At 38.6% G+C, this 27,655-nt stretch overlaps 1 protein-coding gene across 8 annotated transcripts in view; it reads left to right on the top strand.

The window, feature by feature from the left end:
* The window catches only part of OPTN (optineurin), a 40,866-nt gene extending 13,211 nt beyond the window's left edge, over positions 1 to 27,655 (top strand). Inside the window, exons 5-15 of one of the 8 annotated variants that reach the window (XM_042230542.2) lie at positions 992 to 1,149; positions 2,898 to 3,032; positions 11,017 to 11,119; positions 12,291 to 12,406; positions 13,562 to 13,711; positions 14,078 to 14,171; positions 14,953 to 15,111; positions 18,555 to 18,685; positions 21,694 to 21,776; positions 26,029 to 26,184; positions 26,409 to 27,655. In XM_042230542.2, the coding sequence (XP_042086476.1) occupies positions 992 to 1,149; positions 2,898 to 3,032; positions 11,017 to 11,119; positions 12,291 to 12,406; positions 13,562 to 13,711; positions 14,078 to 14,171; positions 14,953 to 15,111; positions 18,555 to 18,685; positions 21,694 to 21,776; positions 26,029 to 26,153 (1,254 nt within the window). In that variant the 3' untranslated portion in view covers positions 26,154 to 26,184; positions 26,409 to 27,655. Of the gene's footprint in view, positions 1 to 991; positions 1,150 to 2,897; positions 3,033 to 11,016; positions 11,120 to 12,290; positions 12,407 to 13,561; positions 13,712 to 14,077; positions 14,172 to 14,952; positions 15,112 to 18,554; positions 18,686 to 21,693; positions 21,777 to 26,028 lie in introns of all 8 variants that reach the window. The other 7 variants (XM_060397367.1, XM_027976635.3, XM_027976636.3 and 4 more) reach the window with 7 other exon arrangements.

Genomic DNA, 27,655 nt, shown 5'->3' on the forward strand with positions numbered 1-27,655 from the left:
CAGTTATTTCTAGTGTAAACATGTTTTTCTTGCCTTGCTCCTATGAACAGAAAAACACTGCCCAAGACTTAAGAACAGTGTGCGCATACAGAACTATCTAGAACCACCTCTGTATTTTTCCACTAGCTCACTGGGCTAGAAATGTCTTTCAAATCGTTGAAGTGGTCTTAGCCCCCACTGCTCCCTAAGTGGCCCAAAAAGCAGATGAACTTCAAATGGGAGCCAGCCTTTCGCCCTGTGAGCCTTGCCCACAGAAGACAGCCTTCTTTCCAAGTGGCTTCAGCAAGTTCTAGCATTTTGCATTTTATTTTTTATTTTTTCAGATTTATTTGTTTATTTCTGGCTGCTCTGGGTCTTTGTGGTTGTGCACAGGCTTTCTCTACTTGCAGCGAGTGGGAGCTATTCTTCTCATTGCAGTGGCTTCTCCTGTTGCGGAACATAAGCTGTAGGTGCATGAGCTCGGTGGTTGTGGTACGTGTGCCCAGTTGCTCTGTAACATGTGAAATTTTTCTGGACCAGGGATTGAACCCGTGTCCTGCATTGGCAGGTAGATTCTTAACCACTATACTACCAGGGAAGTCCCACATTTTGCATTTTGAAGGAGTATGTGGGAAAAGTATGTGGAATTCTCATTAGCTGTGTGTGACCTTAACTTGTAGAGAAGGGAACTGCCAACGAGAGAGAGAGAGAGAGAGAGAGGAGATAAGCTTTCCTGTATGTGGGGCCAGGATGACTGTGCTGAATGAGAGGAGCCGGGCCTTCTCGTCTTCGTCTGGATATTTATAATCCTGACGGGGCATGCAGGTTGAGGGAGGGATAAACTTCCATTCCGTTTAAGTGACTGAATTGAAGCATCTCACATTTCTGTGTTTGGTAGATTCCTTGGGTTATGTGTCATCCAAATTCTTGATCTTTCGCCTTTTTCTCTTTTGCTGGAGAATTTGTCTTACAGGCACGCTATGTTAAATCTCTCTCATTTCTGCTTTTATAGGAGGGCGAAGCAGATGTGGCAGCAAAAGAAATCAAGACAAGTCCTAGGCCCACAAGAACTGATTCCGTTGACATGTACGTGAAGACAGAGTCGGGCTGTCAGACAGGCACGCTGGGCAGTCTTGTCGCTTTCGGCTCACCCCTGAGAGGCCAAACATGGTGGGCTGAAAAAGCCACTTACTGATTTACACTGGGGCCTTTCCAGAATGTTCAGTTTGAATGCTACTCATATTTATTGTTGCAGCCCACTAGTAGAGAATAAAAAACTATGTTTGGTGCCTTGGTAGGCTAACCCCTCACCGCTATGTGTAGAGGTGTTTCATCTCCATCAGGTGAGAAGTGAAAACAAGCTTATTCTCAGCTAAGAGACCCATATTTCCTAATGTGTTTATGAGTGCAGTCTGCCCCGGACCAGGCTGCCCAGCTGATACGAGCGATATTTCCTTTTTCTCTTCCCTGTTCATTCCCAAGTACAAGGCAAAGTGACTAATAGAGGATAGTCTTCCATAACAATGACTGTTGTTGCTCTGGGTGATTGCTGTTTTTTTTGAAAGTGCCCAGATATCTTACCTGGGGAATCTTCAGTAGACTTGTGCCTAGTAGACAGCCATCTTAAATTGTAGGGGGACCTTAAGGAGGCGATGGCAGGGGATCTGGGCACCTGAGTCTCTTACAAGTAGCTGTGACCCAGAATGTGCTATTACCTCATCCCCTGTAAGCAGGTTAACTACTGTATGAATCTGCTTAAGAAGATTTACCTGAAATTTCCCTAAGCATCTCTTCCTTCAGAGACTTTTAATATCTTTTTTCTATAACTTGATGAATAGACTTAATAAAAATGTTTTTTTTTTTCCGTCAGTTATGCTGCCAAGCCCTTATATAAGGCAAAAAGTCAGGATTAGATTTCTTTCACCAAACAGGGCAGTTGGAAGAAATGAAAGTTACTCCCTTTTTCAGTTAGAAATAACTACCCCTGCCCCCCATATTGCTTTTTTAATATCAGAAGACTTTCCTGAAAGTGGTGGGAAGAAAGAAAGCCATGTTTGAAATTTCTAAGCCACTTCCTCTTCATGTATAGCTGTGTGAATACCACTTCTCCTTTTAAACCACACAGCTGTGTTTTAATAACACCTTCTTTACCTTGTTTGAAAGATTTTAAGGAGTCAGAGATTGATCTCCAGAGTTGAAGTTTGAGCTTTGGTGATGGGAACTGAGATTGAATCCTGAATCCTGGCTCTTTGTTAGATGCGAACTTGGGTAGGTTACTGCAGGCATAGCTGCTATTAGCATCAGCGTAGCTTTCCAGAATGTTTAGTTACTGCAGTGATGGTCGTGGTTTTCTTCATCATTGAACTGCCTCTTAATTTAATCTAAGGTTGAAGTCAAGAAATATATTTGACATACCAACAGTGCCTACATTTCTGTGCTCTAGTTATTAGAAACCAAAAACAAAAATGCTTTTTCTTCTCCTGACTTGAGAATGTGGTGTTTTCTCTCAAGCTGGAGAAAGACCAGCAGTCTGCATGTCACCACAGGCAGCACCTGTGTGACTGTGGGCCTCTTAGAGATGAGTCCTGTAGGAAAGCAGGGCTGCAAAACTAGGGCTCCCTCTGCTCCACTGCCTCTGTGGGTCCTGGGGTCTGGTGCCGTGGACACTGACCACGTGAAGGGAGTGAGCATGTGCGGAGTAAGGTGAGCCTACTCATCAGCCTCACCCCTTCCCCGGACAGCGTGGAGGACCCAGGGGCTGGTTGTCACCAGGCCAGCTGTGCTTGGTCTGTAAATGAGAATTAACTGGAGAATGTTCTGGAAAGCTGTTCCTTTGAACTAGTTCCAGTAATACCCTTAGACTCTGACATTTTCATATTCTCTTGAAACCTTTTAACCTTTCTGCTGTCCTGATGCAGGAGCAAATCTGCAGAAGGTACCAAGAATTATGTGGAGTTTGAGGAATTAACTGTGAGCCAGCTCCTGCATTGTCTAAGGGAAGGAAACCAGAAGGTGGAGAGACTTGAAGTTGCCCTCAAGGAAGCCAAAGAAAGGTAATAAGGAAAGAAATAAGCAACATGGAAAATACATACATTGCTTTTTCAGTGGCTTTCGGTTCAGTCGCTCAGTCATGTCCGATTCTTTGCAACCCCATGAACCGCAGCACACCAGGCCTCCCTGTCCATCCCAACTCCCAGAGTTTATCCAAACTCATGTCCATTGAGTCGGTGATGCCATCCAACCATCTCATCCTCTGTCGTCCCCTTCTCCTCCTGCCCCCAATCCCTCCCAGCATCAGGGTCTTTTCAAATAAGTCAGCTCTTCACATCAGGTGGCCAAAGTACTGGAGTTTCAGCTTCAACATCAGTTCTTCCAAAGAACACCCAGGACTGATATCCTTTAGGATGGACTGGTTGGATCTCTTTGCAGTCCAAGGAACTCGCAAGAGTCTTCTCTGACACCACAGTTCAAAAGCATCAATTCTTCAGCACTCAGCTTTCTTCACAGTCCAACTCTCACATCCATACATGACTACTGGAAAAACCATAGCCTTGACTAAACGGGCCTTTGTTGGCAAAGTAATGTCTCTGCTTTTTAATATGCTGTCTAGGTTGGTCATAACTTTCCTTCCAAGGATTAAACGTCTTTTAATTTCATGGCTGCAGTCACCATCTGCAGGGATTTTGGAGCCCCCAAAAATAAAGTCGGCCACTGTTTCCAGTGTTTCCCCATCTATTTGCCATGCAGTGATGGGCCTGGATGCCATGATCTTCGTTTTCTGAATGTTGAGCTTTAAGCCAACTTTTTCACTCTCCTCTTTCACTTTCATCAAGAGGCTCTTTAGTTCCTCTTCACTTTCTGCCATAAGGGTGGTGTCATCTGCATGTCTGAGGTTATTAATATTTCTCCTGGCAATCTTGATTCTAGCTTGTGCTTCCTCCAGCCCAGCATTTCTCATGATGTACTCTACATGTAAGTTAAATAAGCTTTATTGAAATATAATTAAGATGCCATAAAATTCATCCATTTAAAGTGTACGTTTTAATTTTTTTTTAGAATATTCACAGAGTTATGTAGTCTTTACCACATTATAATTTTAGAACATTTTTTCCCCCAAATAAGTCCCTTATTAGCACTCATTCCTCTTTCCTCATGGTAATCTACTTTTCTGTCTCCATAGACTTAGCCTTTTCTGGACTCATACAAATCGAATCATGCAACATGTGGTCTTTTGTCACTGGCTTATTTTATTTAGCGTAATATTTTCAAAGCTTATCCATGGTGTAGCATGTGTCAATCTTCTTTCCTTTTTGTTGCTGAATAATATTCCATGGTGTGACTAGACAACATTTTGTTTATCTGTTCATCATTTGATGAACATTTGGGTTGTTTCCACTTTTTTCCTACTATGAATAATATTTGCTCTCTACATTCATGCACAGTTTTATGTGTGGACATAGTGTTTTAATTCGCTGGGTATATACCTAGGAGTTAAATTGTCGGGTCACATGGTTACACTCTAATATTTTTAAAAACAACCAAACTGTTTCGCACAGTGGCTGCACCATTTTACATTCTCACCAGCATCCACACCAACACTTGCTGTTTAACTTTTTGATTATGGCCATCCTTGTGGATGTGAAATGGTACCTCATTGTGATTTTGATTCTGTTTCCCCAGTGATGAATACGCATGTTGGCTATATATGTATCTTCTTTGCCCATTAAAAAGTTTGCATTGTCTTTTAATTATTGAATGATGTGAGGTATATGATTTGTAAATATTCTCTCCCATTCTGTGAATTACCTTTTCATTTCTTTGATGGTATCATTTGTAGCACAAAATTCTTTTTTATTTTGCTCTAGTCCAATTTATCTGTTTGATATTTGGGTCACTTCTGCTTTTGGGGTTGTAGCTAAGAAACCACCACCTAACCCGCAAAGATTCACTCCTATGTTTTCTCATAATTGTTTTTTAGTTTTAGCGCTTACGTTTAAGTCTCTGGTCTATGTTGAGAGTGCATTTTTGTGCATGGTGTAAGGTAAAGATCCAACTTCATTCTTGTATATGTGGATACCTAGTTGTCCTGACACCATTTGTTGAAAAGATAATTTTTTCCTCACTGACACCCTTGGTGTAAATCAGTTGACCATAAACAAATGTAAAGATTAATTCCTAAATGCTCAGTTTTGTTCAGTTGATCTAAGTGTCTGTCCTAATGGCGATACTACACTGTCTTAATTAGTTTTGTAGTAAAATTTGAAATTCTGAAATGTAGGTCTGCCAATTTTGTTCTTCTTTTAAAAAGATTGTTTTGGTGGGTCCCTTGTTTTTCTTATATAACTCTTAGAATAAGTTTGTTATTTTTAAGCTGGGATTTTGTTAGGGATTGCATTGAATCTGGAGATCAATTTGGGGAACATTGCCATCTTAACAATATGAAGTCTTCTGATCCATGAACATGGGTTTCTTTCCATTTCCTTAGGTCATACTTAATTTCTTCCAATCATGTCTTATAGTTTCCAGCATATAGGTCTTACAGTTCTTTTTCAAAATTAATTCCTATGTATTCCAGTCTTTTTGGTACTATGATACATGAAATTATTTTCTTGATTTCATTTTTGGATTTTTCATTGTTAGTGTTGATGTTCAGTTGCTAGGTCATGTCCGACTCTTTGCAACCCCATGAACTGCAGCATGCCAAGCGCCTCTGTCCTTCACTATCTCCCTGAGTTTGCACAAACTCATGTCCATTGAGTCAGTGATGCCATCCAACCATCTCATCTTCAGTCACCCTCTTTTCCTCTTGCCCTCAAACTTTCCCAGCATCAGGGTCTTTTCCAAAGTATCAACTCTTCACACCAGGTGGCCAAAGTACTGAAGCCTCAGCATCAGTCCTCCCAATGAGTATTCAGGGTTGATTTCCTTTAGGATTGACTGGTTTGATATCCTTGCTGTCCATGTTAGTGTAGAGAAATATAAGTGATTTTTGTATATTGATGTTGTAGCCTGCAACCTTGCTGAATTCACTTATTAGCACTAATCTTTTTTTTAGTGAATTCCTTAGTATTTTCTTTATACAAGACCATGTCATTTGCAAAGAAATAGTGTTACATCTTCCTTACCAACCACCATTCCTTTTATTTATTTATTTATTTCTGCTTCCATGATTGCCCAGTACAATGTTAAATAAAAGTAGAGAAAGTAGATATCCTTGTCTTATTCCTGGTCTTGGGGGGAATGCTTTCGGTCTTTTACCACTAAATTGGTGGTATTAGCTTTGTTTTTCATAGATGCTTTTGTCAAGTTGAAATGCTCTTTTCTATTTCTGGTTGCAATCTTTATCATGAAAAGGTTTTGCATTTTGTTAAATGCTTCTGCTGAGTCTATGAAGATGATTATGTTTTTTTTAAAACCTCTATTAATGTATTATATTGATTGATTTTCTGATGTTAAACTAACTTTTCATTCCTGGATAAAGCACACTTGGTCATGATATATGATCTGCTTTATGTTCCTGGCTCGGATTGCTAGTCTTCTTAGTAAAGATTTTTGCATGTGTTTTCCTAAGGGGTGTTGGTCTGTAGTTTTCTTGTGATGTCGTTGTCTGGTTTTGGTATGAGAGAAATACTGACCTCATAGAATGTGACATACTCACACACACTTTAGGATAAAATTTATTTACCTTGTAGAGTTCTGAAGTCAATGAATTTCTATGTGTGAATGAACTTCTTAGGAATGCAGAGTGCTAAACCACATAAGACAGGGGGGCATAATGGAACAGTTTTAGGGTTTGAATGATTGCAACATTTAGTCATAAATATACTATATATAGCATATACTAAAGTATACATAAATATAATACACATACATAATTTTCTCAGACATTATAAATGTTTCATTAGTCTTAAAATTATAGTGCTTTCTAACTGAAGCAGTTGAAAAATTTAAGTATAAGAAAATCTGTTCTTAAAATAGGAAACAAAAGTTATTTATTCAGAATGAGGGTTATCTGAAAGAAATCAGTGTTTTTCCAATAACTTATTTGATAGTCATTTTTTTTCAAAGGTGGAAAGGAATGATGGCTATGAATTGTACTGCAGCCATAAAATTAAAAGACGCTTACTCCTTGGAAGGAAAGTCATGACCAACCTAGGTAGCATATTGAAAAGCAGACACATTGCTTTGCCAACAAAGGTCCGTCTAGTCAAGGCTATGGTTTTTCCAGTGGTCATGTATGGATGTGAGAGTTGGACTGTGAAGAAAGCTGAGTGCTGAAGAATTGATGCTTTTGAACTGTAGTGTTGGAGAAGACTCTTGAGAGTCCCTTGGACTGCAAGGAGATCCAACCAGTCCGTTCTGAAGGAGATCAACCCTGGGATTTCCTTGGAAGGAATGATGCTAAAGCTGAAACTCCAGTACTTTGGCCACCTCATGCGAAGAGTTGACTCATTGAAAAAGACCCTGATGCTGGGAGGGATTGGGGGCAGAAGGAGAAGGGGACGGCAGAGGATGAGATGGCTGGATGGCATCACTGACTCGATGGACGTGAGTCTGAGTGAACTCCGGGAGTCGGTGATGGATAGGGAGGCCTAGCATGCTGCAATTCATGGGGTCGCAAAGAGTCGGACACAACTGAGTGACTGAAGTGAACTGAACTGAACCCCATATCCTACCACTGTCTTAATAGAAAAATTCAGAGGTTAATTTCCAGGAGACTAATACTATGTATTCTAATTGAGTAAAACATTTGTCCTGCCTTTTCAAGTCCCCGAACTGAGTAATGATGCACAGAAAAATAAATAAGTAGAAGCATTCATTTTACACCTTAGTTATTACAGGGTCAGCTGATTTTTTAAAAGGAAGTTGTTTTGCTTTGGAAAAAGACCTTTAATAGTGATGAGTAATCAGTGTGTTTCTGTTTCGTTGGCGCATTTACCCTCCTGAGTTCTGTACAGCATTCGAAGAAGTCAAGTTTAGCTGGTAATTCATCCTTCCTCAGACAACATGACTAGCTTTAATAATAAAAGTGTAAACTTAGGAATTTGCTGATTATACATCCTGATCTTTTATATGATCTAGTATATAATTCCTGCTTTCAAAATAATGATAGCTCTCTGTCTAGAAGTGTAAGTTTTCAGATTGTAGCTAGGAAGTCAGGTCTGCCTTTGAGATGGGTGTTTCCCTCTCTTACCCTTTCTCAATAACATTAAATTTCCACTTTGTGAGTCAGACTTCTCGCAGTTTTTAACACCTGGTAAGTCAGTGATTGGTTGCCAGGGCCAGTGTTCTCCATGTCTATGTTAGGACAACCTGCTGGCTAAGGTCATACTGAAACCAAGAAATAAAATCACTGATATATCACCTGACTTGATTTACTATGCAGGGTATGATGAAAAGACATTACAAGACCTAACATGTCTTTTTCTCAAATACATAAGTCAGTCTTCAACTGTTTTCATTAGTTACGAGAAATAAGAGAAGTTGAAAAATTTTAGGTGATAGGTGGGGAGAGGGGATAGTAGACTTGATTTTTCTTTCACTCTTTGCCAGGATTCATATTTTGTGTAATCTGTGTCTTCTGAACAAACGTAAACTGATAGCCAGGAAGGAAAGGGAAATTGTAAATGAAGTATGGCCCAAGATAACAAGAGGGGACAGGAAAAAGTCAGCCTAAGATGAAAATTTGCCCTAGAAAATTAAGTTGAAACTCACATGTGGGTTGGAAGCCTGCAGCATATGTGAGTGGTACGATGAAGGCCCATCCTTCCACCCTGCACCAGCCAGCTCTAGAGACGGTGCCTGTGCACCAGTCAGGTTTGGCAGTTTGCAACAGATACCAGTGCTGTTTGTTTATTTTGTATTATCATTCAGTTCTTTTTAAAAAATTAGTTTTGCATTCACATAGTTTAAAGAATTGGTTGCTCCACAGGCTTTTTATGGAAAGATAGTAGAAGTTCTTTGGCTAACTACACCCCCCACGCCCCCCCCATCACTTCCTTCTCCTGCTTCTGAACCACTTATAACATATTTATTGATCATTTTTTTAACTTTTGGCTACACCCCACAGCACATGGGACCTTAGTTCCCCAACCAGGGATCGATTCCATGCCCCCTGCATTGGAAGGCAGAGTCTTAACCACTGGACCACCAGGGAAGTCCTGGCTTACAACTTATTTAGCTGGTTCTTTTGATACTTATTCCCATATATCAATATTAAATCACTACTCAGAAAAAATTTTCCCCTATCTTAGACATAATCTATTGAACTCCCAACTATGAAGGATGAGAATTTAACTGCTTTTGACTCCACCATTGTTACCACACCCACTTCTGGACCCTTATTCCCATCCCACGCTACACCACCCTACTCCAAAACTGATTATATTGACATTTAGTTAGATCACTACTCAGTGTTTATTATTATTCTTATGCAAACATATGCGTGCACACACACACAGTTCTCTGTTGAGCTCTGCTCTATTCCTTGACCACTTTTCCCTTCTAATACTTGAAAAAACAAAAAACTCTATGCAAAATTACATTTAAAAATTTGCTTAGTTTCACCATACTCTTCCCCAGTGAGAAAATCTCAGTGACATGCAAACGTGTCAGTAGCCTAATAGTTTCCTCTTCTTGAGAGTCAGCCTGGTTGCTGTCTAGGTCCTGTTCTACTGCAGTTACCTTGGGATCTCCCTTTGGCCACTTGTGGAATTCCTTCAGCTCTGATCTTTTGGATCTCCTGTTTTGTGTATCCAGTGTTCTTACTCACTAAATATCTTTAAATATCTCCACTAACTTACTAAGAAAGAATATATGGGGAGGATATTTTCTTAAATCTGCATATGTGAAAATCTCTCTTTCTACCTTTTTACTTAACAGATAGTTTTGCTAGATAAATAATTCTATTGATATATTGGATATAATTTTCCTGCCAAATTTTGAAAGCATTAGTACTTCATTGTCTTCTGGCTCCTGGTGTTAAGGCTGAGAAATTCATTGCCATTTTGATTCTTGATCTTTCGGCATAAAACTTCTTTTGTTTGTCCTCTCCCCCAAAGGTTCTTTGCTCCGTCCCATGTTTTCTGACCTCTCACATGTGCTTTGGTGATTGGCCCGTTCTGATCCATTCGTTCTGGACACTCTTGGCCTCATTCATCCTTCAGTTCTTGAAAAATGATCTTGACTTAATTACCCTCAGTTTTCTCTGTTCTCTCATTCTAGCAACGACTATTATTTTGAACTGGACTCCTGAACCAGTCCTCTCATTTTCTTAACTTGGTGTTCCTCTTTGCCATTTGTCTTTCTTTCCCTATTTCTTTCTTCCTTCCCCTGCCTCCTCACCCTTCACTCACACTGTCTTTGTCTGCTTTCTGATATATTTGACCAACTTTCATCTTCTGTTTTTTGCTGGGCAGGGGTGGAGGGAGGGTGCAGTTCCTTTGAATGTTCTTCTTCCATTCTTCTTTCGAAGTCATTTTAGTGGCATTCAGGGTGGGAGAAAAATTGCATGCATATTTTTAATCTACCATCTTTAATCACAAGTTTCTTTTTATTCCATTTGTATTGAGGTGGTTTTCATATGATTTTGATTCAGTATAAGAATGTTGCTGTATTTGTTTTAGGACCTCATAAACTTAGATGGATCTTCTTATAACAAGTATAAGGATTGCCTCTCTCCTGAATCCTTATAAAGAGGCATCCACTCTCATGTAGCGCACATGCATACACACATAAAAATACAAATTAAAAAAGCAGTTCTGTGCATTACAGTGATGTGGGAAAAGGCAGTGTTTTTCAGTGTTCAAGATAAATTATACCCATCTTATCCCCCATGTGCATTCATCCCTTGAATCAGTTTCAGCCAGTGTCTGGTTGAAAGCAAAACCAGATCTAATGCAGTGCATATGAAGAGATTTTGAAAATGTTCATCCTTTACCCCAATTGTAGACAACGTTCTTTTTCATACTTCTGTAATTGTTATTCCTCTGGAAGCCAAAGAAAAAGTAACCTTTCCGTATTCTGTAATTTTTTTAGAATTTCTGATTTTGAAAAGAAAGCCAAGGATCATTCTGAGACAGAAAGCCAGACAGAGGAGCCCACAGAACAAGAGAAAGAAGAGGAGAAAGACACCAAAACTGTGGGTACTCAGAGTCTAAGACTGTTACCACACTCTCAGTGGATGGAGGGTAGTGAGGGCACAGCAGCCAAGTCATGTGATGTGTGGCTTTAGAAATAGAGAAACAATTTGTCGTGTTGAATATTTTCTATTTCTCTCCTGTTTCCTTGTCCTGATCTGAATTTCATTCACTGTAAATTGCAGTGAGATGTATTCCTATCCCGGTGATTCTAGGAAATCACTCCTTTATCTCTTCTTGACTGATTTCCTCTCCAGAATTCCTAAGTGAACAGACCCACAAATTGAGAAAGGAATTTTGTCCAATATATAATGAAATCATTTGAAGATATGATCCAGAAACTTCAGGTAGAATTGAAGGGTCTTTGTTCTCTCCCACTACTCATTTGAATATAATAGTTTGAACAAGAAAGAGATTTGTTTACATACATATTTATATAAACTTGTGTGACAACTCGGAAACATGCCTTGTAACCTGCGAACACAGTCTGAAGCTTAGGGAAAGGTGATGAGGGCAGGAAGTTGTAAGACCCACAGTAGCCCACAAGAAAGGCATTTACATGAAACACTCACTTTAGCTAACTTATTCAACAAGCCTGTATCAGATCTATGCTGTATGCCACGCTCTGAGCTGAGTCCCGTACTTTCAAGAGAATGGAGAATGTGTTAAAAACTGAGATGAAGAGACCAAAACTAATGAACAACTAATTATAGAGAAGTATTGAGACTTCCCTGGCACTGTAAAACTCATTGACAGTGAGTTTTACACTTCTAGAGCTGCCAGGAAGAAGCCAGTACAGTGAAAACAGCTGAGTAGACTAGAAACACACAACAGTCAGGGAATGTGGGCGTGAGTTGCTAGCTGGGTAAAGTAGATTGTGCTTTGACAGCACCGAGATCTATGATCCCCTGAAGTGTGGTCAGGGTCCATTGTGTCTATGATAAAGGCATTATCACAAGAGTATCCAAATCGATCAGTTAATGCTCTGTAAGGAAACAGAGTTGTATCCAAAGCTTTTTTTTTTTTTTCCCATGCAAGATATTTGGGGCATTAAGTGCCAAAAGTTTAATCAGTTCACAGTCTTAGTTAGGCGCCAGTGGTTTACACTGTTTCCTCACAAAGAGGTTCATTTAAGTTCTAATAAGTGCATGTTTGGGATTTCCTGGATCACAGATTGGAAGTGAAGTGGAAACACTGAACCTTCAGGTGACAACCCTGTTTAAGGAGCTTCAGGAAGCTCACACGAAACTCAGTGAAGCTGAGCTAATGAAGAAGAGACTTCAAGAAAAGTAAGAATGAGAGATAATGTTTACACCCCTTTCAAAAAGTGTACTATTTAACAAAATATGTTAATATACAAAAACATCATTTGGTTACTGTGTTACTGAGTAAAAGAAAGACACCTAATTGAAATACGAATTCAGAAAACACCAATGTTCCGGTTAATATATAACCATGAAGTCTTTGGGGGAATGGATCCAGGGGACTCTGATTCTGCTTTTCAGGGGCATTTTAAGCATATATGAGGACCTGGAAAAAACAGTGAGCCAGACTTCCTGTGACTTATGTAAGCTGACATCATTGATGTAAACAAACATAAAAGAAAAGTACAAAGGGCAAGAAGAACCTGAATGAGATTTATTTAGGGGGGAAAAAATAACTTGATTTTCTATCAGTTATGAAGGCTAATATCTAAATTGAGAGAATTTTGTGTCTGCTTGTTTCTCTTGATGTAAGGAGTTGCCCCAAATTTAGAAAAGCTGAGTTGATGTTGTTCTCTTAGATTAATCGGCAAGCATATTTCCAGCACAATATACAAATGTATGTTTCTGTGGAGTTACACCGATCAAGGCTGTACAGTATTATGGACAGCATAGCAGCTGAGGAAAAGGACTTTGAATAAACAGACCCAAGTTGAAATACAGATTTACCCCTTATTTGTGGTATTACCTTGGACAAGTTATTTATTTAACCTCTCTGTGCTTCAGTTTTATCATCTGTAAACTGTGTGTCATAACTCAAACTTTGTATTAAATAAGTTAATGTTTAACATGCTTTTTTCATTGATGCCTTACACACAGCCAGCCATTGGCTTATTTTGCTCTTGGTACATTGAAATTCTCGGTCTGATCTTTAACAGGACTTAAAGCACTTCCTTCTCTCCTACTGAATCTTTATCAGAAGCCATATTTTTTGTACTTAACAGAGGCTATAAATTTCTTTTATAAAAATCTATATATTTTTATATTCAGTCATAACGGTTCAGAAATACTTCTAGTAAAAAAACAGGAAGAATAAAATATTTAATTTTGTACTGTTAAATTTTTGAAGAATGTCATCGTGAAATTCTTTGTATTTGCTACATAATCTGAGAATCTGTTTAGAAGCCACTGAGAAATGTGAAGGAGCATTGTTTGTCCTCATGAAATTTTGCTCTGTTTTAGATGTCAGGCCCTTGAAAGGAAAAATTCTGCAAGCCCATCAGAGCTGAATGAAAAACAAGAACTGGTTTATAAAAACAAAAAGTTAGAGCTCCAAGTGGAAAGCATGCGATCAGAAATCAAAATGGAACAAGCTAAAACAGAAGATGAAAAGTGAGTGTGCGATGACTGGATGGCTACTTGCTGGAAGAAGATAGAAGAGCAGCTTTATGGGTTGGAATCAGGATTTGAGAATAAGTTAAATTTATTTTTTGTCTTTTGTTTATTTAAAGGAGAATTAGTAGACTTTTCTGAAGAGATAAAATTTAAGTTTTAACAGTTTTGAAAATTATTTGTAGTCTGTCTTGATTATTTGAAGAAAAATCATTTTCTTTGAGAGTAAGAATATGCTAGTAGGTGGTGAGATTATAAAGGTGGAAGAGATTTTGCTCCTTGAGTGTTCAGAAGAAAGTTGGGAGGAAAGACTAAGTTTCGATGTATTTTCCCCAAGATTTCCTTTTTAATATTCTTTTTAAATAGGTCCAAATTAGGCACTCTACAGTTGACACACAACAGGCTTCTTCAAGAATACAATAATGCACTGAAGACAATTGAGGAACTAAAAAGGAGAGAGGTACTCATAGCCAAAAAATTACTTTCAGAGCCTAGTAGTGAATGGAACTATTGAATGTTTTATGTAAATATGTGAGGTAGTTGTGTTACTCCTTAACTAAGTCTGGTTTTAAAGGTTTTTTTTCCGTTTATATCAGTAATTGATTTCTTGTGTCTAAGTGTTCATAACTCCTGCTGCATATGTATAATGTGCCGTGTAGTTAAAGATGGGATACACGCCTTATGGTCATGGAGTAGGCTGTTAGCATTGCTAATGGTGGGTGAGTTTGCAGGAGAGCCGAATATGGGCTCCTACATGAGTAATGGATGTGTAGTGAGAGTGCTGCTGGGAGCTCTCACCAGGCTAGCTTGCCTCTGTCAGTGAACTTGAGACCCTGGACTTCTTGGGCTGCAACTTAACTTAGTAATAATGTCCCCAGCATGGTGTGATAGTTTAAACACCGTGGATAGATAGGTCAGATGAGAGATGAGTTAATTAACCTGATCAGGGGAACCTTTTCACCGTGTATATCAAATCATGTTTTACACTTCAAATATTTTACAGTTTTGTCAGTTTTACCTCAGTAATGTGGGAATAAGTAAAGACCAGGAGAGCTTTGAATTAGAAGGGGTCTTTGAGTTTATATTCTTAGAAATATACTTTGTTTTTCATTTAATTTTCCTAGAATATGGTTCCTCTCTAAAGACCTAGTAAATTTTTAATTTAAGCCTTCATGTTACATTTTATTAAAATAGGTTGAATTATTTCAAAACCAAGTCCAGAATAAGCTTATCTTTTTCAGTCAGAAAAAGTGGATAAGGTGGTGCTGCAGGAACTGAGTGGAAAGCTGGAACTGGCAGAGAAGGCCCTGGCTTCCAAGCAGCTCCAAATGGATGGGATGAAGCAGACCATTGCCAAGCAGGAGAAGGACCTGGAGACGATGGCTGTCCTCAGGGCTCAGGTAGGCTTCGTTCCCAAGCGGGAGCTGAGGGAAGCCAACCTTGATCATATGCTCAAACGGGAAAGTGGTGGTGCTTAAGATATATTTTTTAGATTTTACACTATTTCTGCTAATATATTTTCAACAAACCTTTTTACTGAAGTTTATCACATGTGGAAAGCATACCACACTTCTAAGTGTACTACTCATTGAATTGATCCATTCTACAGTTGATGGACAGCTGGATCATTCTCAGCTTGGGGCTTGGTGTTTAATGTTGCTCTGACATTCTTATGCATGTCTCTTTATTCATGTGTGCACTCACTTCTTTTGGGTACACACCTAGGAATAAAACTGCTTGTTCCTAGAGTAGGCAGGTTACTCAGTGTTCATAATGCCAAAGAGGTTTCCAGAGTGAATGTACCTACCAGTTTTCACTCCCATCAGAGAGTTCCTATGGCTCTGCATCCACCTTGACCCATACTTGTATTATCAGTATTTTAATTTTTAACCATTCTGTTGGGTTTATAATGATGTCTCCTTTAATCTGCATTTCCCTGCTGGTTTGAAAGTGTACTTTTTGAAATGTTTACTGGCCTTTTAAGGATCTCCTTTTGTGAAGTACCTGATCAGGTCTTTGCCCAGTTTTCTTCTGATTTGCTGGCTTTTTCTTAATTTTACAGGAGTTCTTTATATATTCCAGACATAAGCCCTTGCCAGTGCTTTTTGCAGATTTCTTCACTCTGTGATTTGCCTTTCCACTCTCATGAGCATGTCTTTTGGTGAACAGAATTTTTAATTTTAATGTAGTCTAGTTTATCCATCTTTTCATTTATGATTATAGTACTTCTGTGTCCTGTTTTAAAAGCTTTCATTACCTCAAGGCTATGAATATATTCTCCTGTGTTGACTTCTGAAAGATTTATGGTTTTGTCTTTTACATTAAGATACAAAAATATCTGAAATTAGCTTTTCTATATGCAGTGAAGTAACGGTAATGATTCATATTTTTTTTTCTACATGACTATCCATTTGGCACCATGTATTTAAAAGGTCATCTTTTCTTAAAGGACTCTGTTGCCCTCTTTGTCACATATTATGTCAATGTACCCACACGTCTATTTCTGGATTCCGCACTGTTCCATTGGGCTGTTTGTACATTGTTGGTCTGGTACACACTGTCTCATTATAAATAATCAAATGTTTTGATGTCTGTAGAGTTAGTCTTCCTACCACGTTATTGCTTGTGTAATTAAAACCAGGATCATGCCATACACATTGTACTACTTTTTCATTCCCGATCTATCTTGTATACCTCTCTATGTTATTACTCACAGCCATATGTACTTTTTAAAATAGTTGCATGGTATCCAAAGTGTGCATTACCCTGATATATTTAACCAGCCCTCTATTAATGAACATGTAGGTTGTACCAGTATTTTTGCTTTTTATCAACAATACTGAACTGAACATTCTTGTATGTATATCTTTGTGCATTTGTGGAATGTCTAGTAAGATACAGAAATGGAATGGTTGGGTCATTGGGTTAGATTGTTTTTAAGTTAAATAACTACTTCCAAGCTGTCTTCCAGAAGTGCATAATCAAAATTTTTTGCTCACCAAAAGTAGCTGAAAGCCCCTATTTCTCTACATCCTTGCATTACTCTTTTAAACATTTGCCAAACTGATAAACAGATTATTTTCAATGTAACAATACCAGAAGTTTACTATTCCCTATATACATACTCATTACCTGCTGCCCATAGTGGCTGGCCTGCTGAAATATAGGAGTGGCTGAATGGACTTACAGCTTTAGTTTTATTTCTACAGGAATAGAATTTCAACCTGAGCTCTTTTAGGTATTTTCTCTGATTGGATCTGATACTGTAGTTATAGGCTTACCTGGTAGCGCAGCTGGTAAAGAATCCACCTGCAATGCAAGAGACCCTGGTTCAATTCCTGGATCAGGAAGATCCTCTGGAGAAGGGATAGGCTACTCACTCCAGTATTCTGGGGTTTCCTTGGTTTGTTACCTGCTAAAGAATACACCTGTGATGTGGGAGACCTGGGTTCAGTCCCTGGGTTGGGATGATCCCCTGGAGAAGGGAAGGGCTACCCACTCCAATACTCTGGCCTTGAGAATTCCATGGACTGTGTAGTCCACAGGGTTGCAAAGAGTCAGACATGACTAGCAACTTTCACTTTTCACAACTTTGGGTTTATTTCTACAGGAATAGAATTTCAGCTTGAGCTTTTTCAGGTATTTCCTTTAATTGGGCCTGACAGCTGTTTTGCTGTCTGGTAGAGTTAGTCTTTGCGCGACTTCAGTTTCACTTTTCACTTTCAGGCACTGGAGAAGGAAATGGCAACCCACTCCAGTGTTCTTGCCTATCGAATACCAGGGACAGGGAGCCTGGTGGGCTGCCGTCTATGGGGTCACACAGACTCGGACACAACTGAAGTGACTTAGCAGCAGCAGCAGAGTTAGTCTTCCTACCACCTAATTGCTTATGTAATTAAAAGCAATGTTGGGGATATAGAGATGGACAAAACAAAGGCCTAGTTCTTACTGGCTCAAACCTAATGACGAGATGGAAATGAGATTCTAACACAGATTTATGTCTGACTCAAAAAAAGCCCATGATCTACCAGTGAAAACCATAAAATGTTAGAGCACTCTGAAATGGTAGGAAGTCCCTTAAAATGATCTATTTCATACTTTTTCTGGCAACTAAAATTGTGATCAGAATATTTAAATTTTTATTAACTTTTTAAAATAATGGATAAAAAATATATCCTAGAACCACTAAATCTGAAAAGGAAAACCTAATTGAAAATATAGAAAGTTAAGAACTGGTATTAAAATAATGCTCAGTTCAATGTTAAGGCATTCATTTTTACTTTATAATTTTATAACAATGAAGAAATTACATATTATAGCATAATAACTTTCACTTTTCACTTTCATGCATTGGAGAAGGAAATGGCAGCCCACTCCAGTGTTCTTGCCTGGAGAATCCCAGGGATGGCGGAGCCTGGTGGGCTGCCATCTATGGGGTCGCACAGAGTCAGACACGACTGAAGCGACTTAGCAGCAGCAGCATAATATTTATTTATTTAGAGGTAACAGATTATTCTCCTAATGAAGCAGCTAAAGCAGCAAGCATTTATTGTCTCAGTTGCCATGGATCTGGAATCCAGGAGCAGCTTAGCCGGGTGAGCCTTAGCTGACTCGGGGTCTCATGAGGCTGCACTCAGGATGGCCTTGAAGATCTGTCTTCAGGATGTCTCACTCACATGGTCATAGTCGTTACACTGGTTTCTAGCAGGAGCATATACTTGTTATTAATATTTGTAAGACGTGTCACTGGACGTAGCACAGCCTCTTCCAGCTATCAGCAGATAGGCTGTAGAGAATCCACATTTGTCTGGGTAGTAACTTCTCCTTTTTTTCCCTCTAACAGATGGAGGTTTATTGTTCCGATTTTCATGCTGAAAGAGCAGCAAGAGAGAAGATTCATGAAGAAAAGGAGCAGCTGGCATTGCAGCTGGCAGTTCTACTGAAAGAAAACAATGCTTTCGAAGATGGAGGCAGGTAAATGAGGGAAAGACTTGGAGCACAGATCACCTAGGGGAGGGACCCACAGTGTTTTAGCTGTTTGAGCTACGAGACTCGCTTTGAGTACACCTGGCCTGATGGTGTTCCTGACACTTGGTTTGCTTTAAAAGGCTTGGCAGTATCTTATGGGGACCTGATTGAGTTTCTGCTTCTAGATAAATTGTAAAAGCATGATAATATGGGTTCCAGTCATATCCTGCCATTGTCATGGATGAAATATTTCTAATACTTTAAGTAATTCTGTAATATTTTTTATAAGAAAATACTGCTAAAATTACTTCTATCTTTAAAAATTTCCTTTTGAGAACAAAATATAGAGGAGTAAGAAACAGCAGGGAATAAAATAACACACTCCAGTGTTTATATGTTAGTTGCTCAGTCATGTTTGACTCTTTGCAACCCCAAGGACTGTAGCCCACCAGGCTCCTCTGTCCATGGAATTCTCCAGGTAGGAATACTGGAGTGGGTTGCCATTTCCTTCTTAAGGGGATCTTCCTGATGAAGGGATTGGACCCAGGTCTCCTGCATTGCAGGTGGATTCTTTTTTTTTTTTCAGTTTTATTTATTTATTTTACTTTGCAATATTGTATTGGTTTTGCCATACATTGACATGAATCCACCATGGGTGAACATGTGTTCCCCATTCTGAACCCTCCTTCCCCATCCCATCCTTCTGGGTCATCCCAGTTCACCAGCCCTGAGCACCTTGTATCATGCATCGAACCTGGACTGGCGATTCGTTTCACATGTGATAATTTACGTGTTTCAATGCCATTCTCCCATATCATCCCGCCCTCGCCCTCTCCCACAGAGTCCAAAAGACTGTTCTATACATCTGTGTCTGTTTTGCTATCTTGCATACAGGGTTATCATAACCATCTTTCGAAATTCCATATACATGCGTTAGTATACTGTATTGTGTTTTTCTTTCTGGCTTACTTCACTCTGTATAATAGGCTCCAGTTTCATCCACCTCATTAGAACTGATTCAAATGTATTCTTTTTAATGGCTGAGTAATATTCAATTGTGTATATGTACCACAGCTTTCTTATCCATTCATCTGCTGATGGACATCTAGCTCGCTTCTATGTCCTGGCTATTATAAACAGCGCTGTGATGAACATTGGGGTTCACGTGTCTCTTTCAATTCTGGTTTCCTCGGTGTGTATGCCCAGCGGTGGGATTGCTGGGTCATATGGCAGTTCTATTTCCAGTTTTTAAGGAATCTCCACACTGTTGTCCATAGTAGCTGTACTAGTTTGCATTCCCACCAACAGTGTAAGAGGGTTCCCTTTTCTCCACACCCTCTCCAGCATTTATTGCTTGTAGACTTTTAGATAGCAGCCATTCTGACTGGCATGAAATGGTACCTCATTGTGGTTTTGATTTGCATTTCTCGGATAATGAGTGATGTTGAGCATCTTTTCATATGTTTGATAGCCATCTGTATGTCTTCTTTGGAGAAATGTCTGTTTAGTTCTTTGGCCCACTTTTTGATTAGGTTGTTTATTTTTCTGGAATTGAGCTACAGGAGTTGCTTGTATATTTTTGAGATGAATTCTTTGTGAGTTACTTCATTTGCTATTATTTTCTCCCATTCTGAAGGCTCTCTTTTCACCTTGCTTATAGTTTCCTTTGTTGTGCAGAAGCTTTTAAGTTTAATTAGGTCCCATTTGTTTATTTTTGCTTTTATTTCCAATATTCTGGGTGGTGGGTCATGGAGGATCCTGCTATGTTTTATATCGCAGAGTGTTTTGCCTATGTTTTCCTCTAGGAGTTTTATAGTTTCTGGTCTTATGTTTAGATCTTTAATCCATTTTGAGTTTATTTTTGTGTATGGTGTTAGAAAGTTTTCTGGTTTCATTCTTTTACAAGTGGTTGGCCAGTTTTCCCAGGACCACTTGTTAAAGAGATTGTTTTTTCTCCATTGTATATTCTTGCCTCCTTTGTCAAAGATAAGGTGTCCATAGGTGTGTGGATTTATCTCTGGGCTTTCTATTTTGTTCCATTGATCTATATTTCTGTCTTTGTGCCAGTATCATACTGTCTTGATGACTGTGGCTTTGTAGTAGAGTCTGAAATCAGGCAGGTTGATTCCTCCAGTTCCATTCTTCTTTCTCAAGATTGCTTTGGCTATTTGAGGTTTTTGTATTTCCATACAAACTGTGAAATTATTTGTTCTAATTCTCTGGAAAATACTGTTGGTAGCTTGATAGGGATTGCATTGAATCTATAGATTGCTTTGGGTAGTATACTCATTTTCACTATATTGATTCTTCCAATCCATGAACACAGCAAGTGGATTCTTTACCATTTGAGCCACCAGGGAAGCTAATATGTACCCATCGAGGATTGACAGTTACTAATATTTCTTTTCTTTGCTTCAAGTATATTTTTATAAAAAGAAGAAAAAGAACCGTAGATGAAGTTGCGTCTCTTTTCTCCCTACCCCTTAGTATAATCCTCTCTCCCTCTCCCACAGTGCCTGGAACTCATGTGTAGCATCTCCAGCTGTTTTGTATTTTTTGCATATATGCACACCTATATAATATCTTAAAACAAGGTAATATTAATTTCTTAGAACAAGGTACATAGGTTACAAAATTGTTACTAAAGGTATTATTGTGCAACTTGTTTTATATATATAACTGATTTTGAACTATGTATATATATAAATCTATATGTATATGCAGATTTAATTCATTGTTTGCTCTGTTGTGTCCTGGTTTATAAATATGCCACTTTTTTTTACAACCTATTCCCCATTTATTGACATTCTGTTTATTTCCTGATTTTTAAAAAATCATATTTACTACATTGTGTCCTAGTGCCAGTGATATTTAAAACTCAAATTGCTCATAAGTTCTGGTCTCTGTGAACCTTGGCTTTGTAGTTTACCTCTTTTTTCTCACTCTTCTGTTGAACGCCTTTTTAATGTTGTCATATTTCAAGGTTTCACAGATAACATTGCTTTTTATCCCAGCAGGCAGACCTTGATGGAAATGCAGAGCCGTCATGGGGCAAGAGCAAGTGACGCTGACCAGCAGGCTTATCTCGTTCAAAGAGGTGAGTCACGTGTGATACCAAGTGGTAGAGGTTCCATGGGTTTGCTATCCTGTGAAGAAGTTGCTTGAAGGAAAATCTCACTACATTCTTTATACACTAAAATCTCACTACATTCTATATATTCCAGGTCAAGTTACCAAAAATACAGCAAAAATCAGTCCTATTTCCAGAGTACCCCAAACTCCATCTATTCCCTCCTGAATCCAGACCAGACTCTTCACACTGGCAGTTAACACCTGGCATAGCCAAAATTCTGAGCTTTCTCTCATTCTGTTCCCCTGTGGATATTAGCCAACAGAATCACTCCCTGTTCCTTGAACTTGTCCTAAACTTACACACCTATGTGCACTTGCTTATGTGGTATCCTTCATATAGAGGCCCTTCCTTATTCATCTCTCTCTTCCTACAGTCTCTTGCCAGTGAACTCTTACCCCATCTTTAAAGTGAAAGTGAAGTCGCTCAGTCGTGTCCGACTCTTTGCGACCCCTTGGACTGTAGCCTACCAGGTTCCTCCGTCCATGGGATTTTCCAGGCAAGAATACCCCGTCTTTAAAACCCATCTCAAATACCGTCCCCATGAATCCCACAGAACGTGACCTTTCCCTCCTGAATTTCCAAAGTACTTTATTTCTGTTCCAGTACTTATCTGCTATTTTATAGTTACTTATGTGTTCTAAATATGCATGTAAGTACTCTATTAAATAAGCCCCTGCAGAGCTGATATCCTCACCCAATACCTGGTGTTATGCACATAGTAAGGTTACCATTTATTGAGAGTTTACTATGTGCTGGTGCTATGCTGATCCCTTCATACAAATTACTTCAAATGGTCCTCACAGAATTCCATCAGGTATATTGTATCACCATCTTCCAGAAGATAAGGTTCAATTACCTAGGATCACAAGGCTTCCAAGGGGCAGAACTGAACATGGAGCCCAAGGTTATCTTAACTCTTTGCCACTACACAGTACTACATGTAATAAGCCTGTCACTATGTTCCATATCCAGATTTTAATTCCCTGAGTGAAACTGATCATAATACTTATACAAAATATAGTGCTGTTTATTACATGGTTTTAATACTCCAGGAATAATGTTCTGTCATTTACAGTAAATTATGTCACTGAAAGGGAAGTATTATCCTTGAGTCTAGATAGGAAAAAACTTAATAGTCAAAGGATCAAAGACTGACATAGCTAGATGAAAGGTTAATAGCAATGCCACTAAGAAGAATCAGATGTTATCTGATTTGATTACATGTTATAAAAAAAAGATGTTATCTAAATTTTACATAAAACTGATTCTTAATTTTTTTAATGCTAGATCAGTCTGAATCCCTTCCACATACCAACTGACTATTGAAAAGAAACTATCAGTGTTGTTATCAATACCAAGGAAGCAATGTAGTATGTATAGTTAACTGTTAAATTGTAGCAAAATTTTTCTGAGCATCCCTTCTACCACCTGTCTCTGCCAACATGCCACTGCCAAAGTCCTTTTACAGGAAAAAATAGATTAAAGTAAATATTAGAGGTAGTGATTCAGATTAAAGATACACATAAAAAAAAAGATACATATAGTATTCATGGGGCATATGCAGAAGGAGCACAGTGCATGCTAAGTCACTTCAGTTGTGTCCGACTCTTTGTGACCCTAAGGACGGTAGCCCTCCAGGCTCCTCAATCCATGGGATATTCCAGGCAAGAATACTGGAGTAGGTTGCTATGTCCTCCTCCAGGGTATCTTCACAACCCAGGGATTGAACCCACGTTGGCAGGCAGGTTCTTTATCACTAGCACCACCTGGTGGTGGGGTGTGCAGGGTGCCGGGACCCAGAAGGAGCACAGGGACTGGTCTAAATATTAGCCTTAGGCATTTTTTAGGATCAGAAGAGAAAGCTGCATCTACCCACTCGTGCACTGCCAGGCCCTTTCTCTAACCTGAATTTAAATATCCTAGGAATAACCATATATCTATAAGTGCCTCTAAGATTGTCTTGGTTCAAAAAGACAGTTCTTACACCTAGATTTCTCAGGAAAATTTTTCTTCTCATAACTATATAAGGCAAATATCTATTTACACTTAGGAAAAAAAAAAAAACTGACCAAACACTCTTTGACTTATATTTATAATCTAAAACTCGCCACAAAACACAAATGTGTTCATAATTATCCTAATAAGTTCTTTGGTCATGTAAGTAACAATATTCCAAACAGAGATTATCCTAAAATTTTTTGTCTGTTTCCTAACAAAGCAACCTTAAACAGTATAACTCCTCTCAGTGTTATTTCATCATGGTGTCCTCTGCAGCCATGTAAGTGTCTTCTCTGGCCTAGGGCACTTGGCTGAGCATGAGGGAACAGGCGAGCATAAAGCACGGTCAGATCCATGAAAGCCTGTGGTCTAGTTAGACAGAATATGCATGTAACAAGATGAATTCATAATATAACAAGTAAGGGACAGAAATAATAGTGCTGGAGATAAGAGGGAAGGATGACACCAAAGGGCCAGGAGGCTTGAGAAAGGCCTTGGAAAGATGTGACTATAAGCTTCACCTGGAAACCATAACTTCTGTATGAGAATAAAAGGGCAAAGGCAGAAATGAGTGTGGTGCGTAAATAAGGAAAGCTGACTAAGTTTATTTTACAGTGAAGAGCCAGGAGGTGGAGGGAACCATTAGCTGAGTGATAACAACAGCCCAAGTCTGCATCTTGAAACCTAGACAAGGTTTCAAGACAAAAAGAAAGTTGCCAACGGATGCCATAAAGTTTAAAGGGATGAATTAACAGTCCCTGATAAGTGGCTGGTTGTCATCTAGAGCAGATTTTGACAAACTGCAGCCTACAGGCCAAAACTGGTCTGTCAGCTGTTTGTGTAAGTAGTTTTATTGCAACATAGTCATGCCCTCTTGTTGACATACTGTCTGGCTACTTTCTTGCAACAATGGCAGAGTTGAGTAGTTACGCCAGAAATTTATGACCTGTAAAGCCTGGAATACTTATTCTCCAGCCCTTTACAGGAAAAGTTTACTGCCCCTGATCTAAAACAATGAGACCATTAGCAAGCCCACTGCTTCAGAAATAATGCCTTGTGATCAGTATTTCTATTCAAAGTTGCTTCTAAAGTTTGCTGGACACAGACTATTCATAATAGTCTCCTGTGTTATTCAATTCAAATAATATCCTCAGAAGTAGATAATAATGTTAAATGTTATCTCCACTACCATCTGCAAAAACAAACATTTGGGGGGACCTGAACAAGTCTAGAGACCTGGGTGGAGATGCTAAAAAGCTAAAAATGGTTTGCAGCAGTGCAGCAAGGTCAGATCAAAGAGGTGTCCTGGGAGCCAGAAATCATTTCCTGCATGGAGTATGGTTCGCACACGTGGGACCTGCCAACAGTCAAGGCTTGTTTCAAGCATTCTTTTTTTATATATTTATTTATTTTTAATTGTTGATGTTTGTTTTACAATATTGTTTTGATTTCTGTCATACGTCAAGCATTCTTTGATTTAGACTTGAACTTCAGTCCAACTCCAAAATTGAGGGAAATGACAGGACTCTTTCTTCAGTCCCTTCTCACTTCCTTTGCCTGCATAACTCTTCATTCTTAAAACTCCTCTCACATGTGGAATAGATCTCATCAGGGGAGCCTGTCTGCCTCAAGCAGTCTGAGCCCTTCTCCGCCCTCCCAGGAAACCAACTATGGCGTTTCTCTCACACCCTACCCCTGTCACTCACTTTTCTTGCCTGATGTCCCCATCATGTCTGTATCCCTCTCCCCCAGCCCCAGGTGCTCAAACACAACTGCTGAATGACCCTAATTGTTGTCTCCACTTCTGAGAAGGTACCTACTGTTCCCAGATCCCTCTCAGCATTCTGCTCGCTGTCTTCTCCACATTCTCTCCTTCCATTTAGCTTACATCCTCATCTTTTTTCTTCTCTCAAATATCCTAGTTTTTACTAGAACATGTATTGTCCTGTACCTGGAACTGAAACCACATGTTTTCATATACCTAGAACCTTGAATAGAGGCTAAATCCTAATGTCACAGGGAAGCAGGCACTGCTTCTGGAGATTTTTTTTTCTGTGTGTATAGATTACTTCAGTTATAGACTGAAAAACCTGTGTTCATTTCCCACAAGGTATTGATTACAAAGTTTACCTGAACATTAAAATTTACCATCTGTTATTAAAAACTGCTTGCACTATGGAAGGAATGGATTAACATTTCATTTAATGCTTCTTTCCAGGAGCCGAGGATAGAAACTGGCTGGATCAGCAACAGAATATTCCAATTCATTCTTGCCCCAAGTGTGGAGAAGTTCTGCCCGACATAGATACACTACTGATTCATGTTACGGACTGTATCATTTAAGTGTTGACCTTTTACCTCCCCCAAGCTGTTGGTAAATCTCATTTTTTTTTTTCCTTCAAGAGTTGTACTTTTGTGTCATTTGTTTCATGCAACTATTATTTTAATTTTGGAAGAGAGAAAAATCATGTTCTATAAAGGACATTTTGGGGCACATTTCCTTAACTCGCAAAATAGAATCTTTAGTGTACCACTCTCTGATAATAGGCTCGTTGTTTTTAATATTTAGTTGATGTGAGCACTGAACTGTTCATGCAGGTAATGACCGTGTGACATCATGGACGGAGTAAAGGCGGTAATAAGATGGAAGACGCCTCACTGATTAGAACCTTCTAAGGAGGCAGGAAAAATGAAGTGGTCACAGATATAATCGAGAAAAGTGTTTTTGAAGTATTTTTAAATAAATTATATTGTTATCTTTCTTTATCCATTTAAGACAGATCTGTTTGGGATTGTGTATATATCTTACAGTTTTATTTCAAGCACAGCACCAAAGTTATGATGTGGCTCTTTTCAGATGAGCCCTGTGAGCTTTTACTTGATCATCAGGACAGGTGAAAAACTACTGGCCTACACAAAGCAGATACATTAGGTTCACCGGATTTCGTGTAACCATCCACAGTGTAAAGTTCCCTTTTCCTTCCCTTGTGATGCAGGCACATGTTATCTACTATAGAGTAGATAGTTTATGAATTTCTATAAAGAATGGCTATCAATTTCCTTCCTGGGTCAGGCTCTATATTCATATTCACAAAAATAGTTACTGCAAAATTTTGCTTATGAGTCTTACACATTTTCATATATGGTTAGCTAATTTCACAGGATGTGTTTTCTGTATTCATCTTCACATAAATTTAATACATATTCAGATGTCTTGTTAATTCCATGAATATAAGCAAAATCTCTTTATTAGAGACTAGTAAGTGTTGTTTGAATTAGAAATTGTTCTTTCTAGGAAGATGGAAAGATAGGGCTTTGCCATACTTTATAAATATAGTTTACCAAGATGAGCTAATATTGGGCCACACTTAGAAGTTATTAATGTCCTTATGTATCTATATACTGAAACATTTAAGAGAAAAGTTTAAAATGTCCTCTGTTTGGCTTTGTCCTAAGACTTTCTCCTAGAAAAACCTGACTTGTGTGTGTGTGTATGTGTGTATATATATATATATATATATATTTTTTTTTAACAGGAATTAAAACAGGTAATTATAGCTTCATTACAATAGAACACATTGCACAAATTCAGTAGTAATTTAGATTCCCCTACTCGACCCCACGGAGAATGTTTGTTTAAGACATTTCTAAAATAACTATTAAATTTTTAATTTCTTATTTATAGTTTCTAGTTTAAAATTTTTTTCCTTATTATTTTATATTGGAGTAGATAAATTTCTATAGTATCCTAAATAGAAAACAAACCAAATGATTCCACCCTTAAGTTATTGGCAATACCCTTTTGCTTTGTTCAAGTAAAAATATTAATCTAATCCCAATGTGAA

This window comes from Ovis aries, chromosome 13 (genome assembly GCF_016772045.2).
Source record: "Ovis aries strain OAR_USU_Benz2616 breed Rambouillet chromosome 13, ARS-UI_Ramb_v3.0, whole genome shotgun sequence".
Lineage (NCBI taxonomy): Eukaryota > Metazoa > Chordata > Mammalia > Artiodactyla > Bovidae > Ovis > Ovis aries.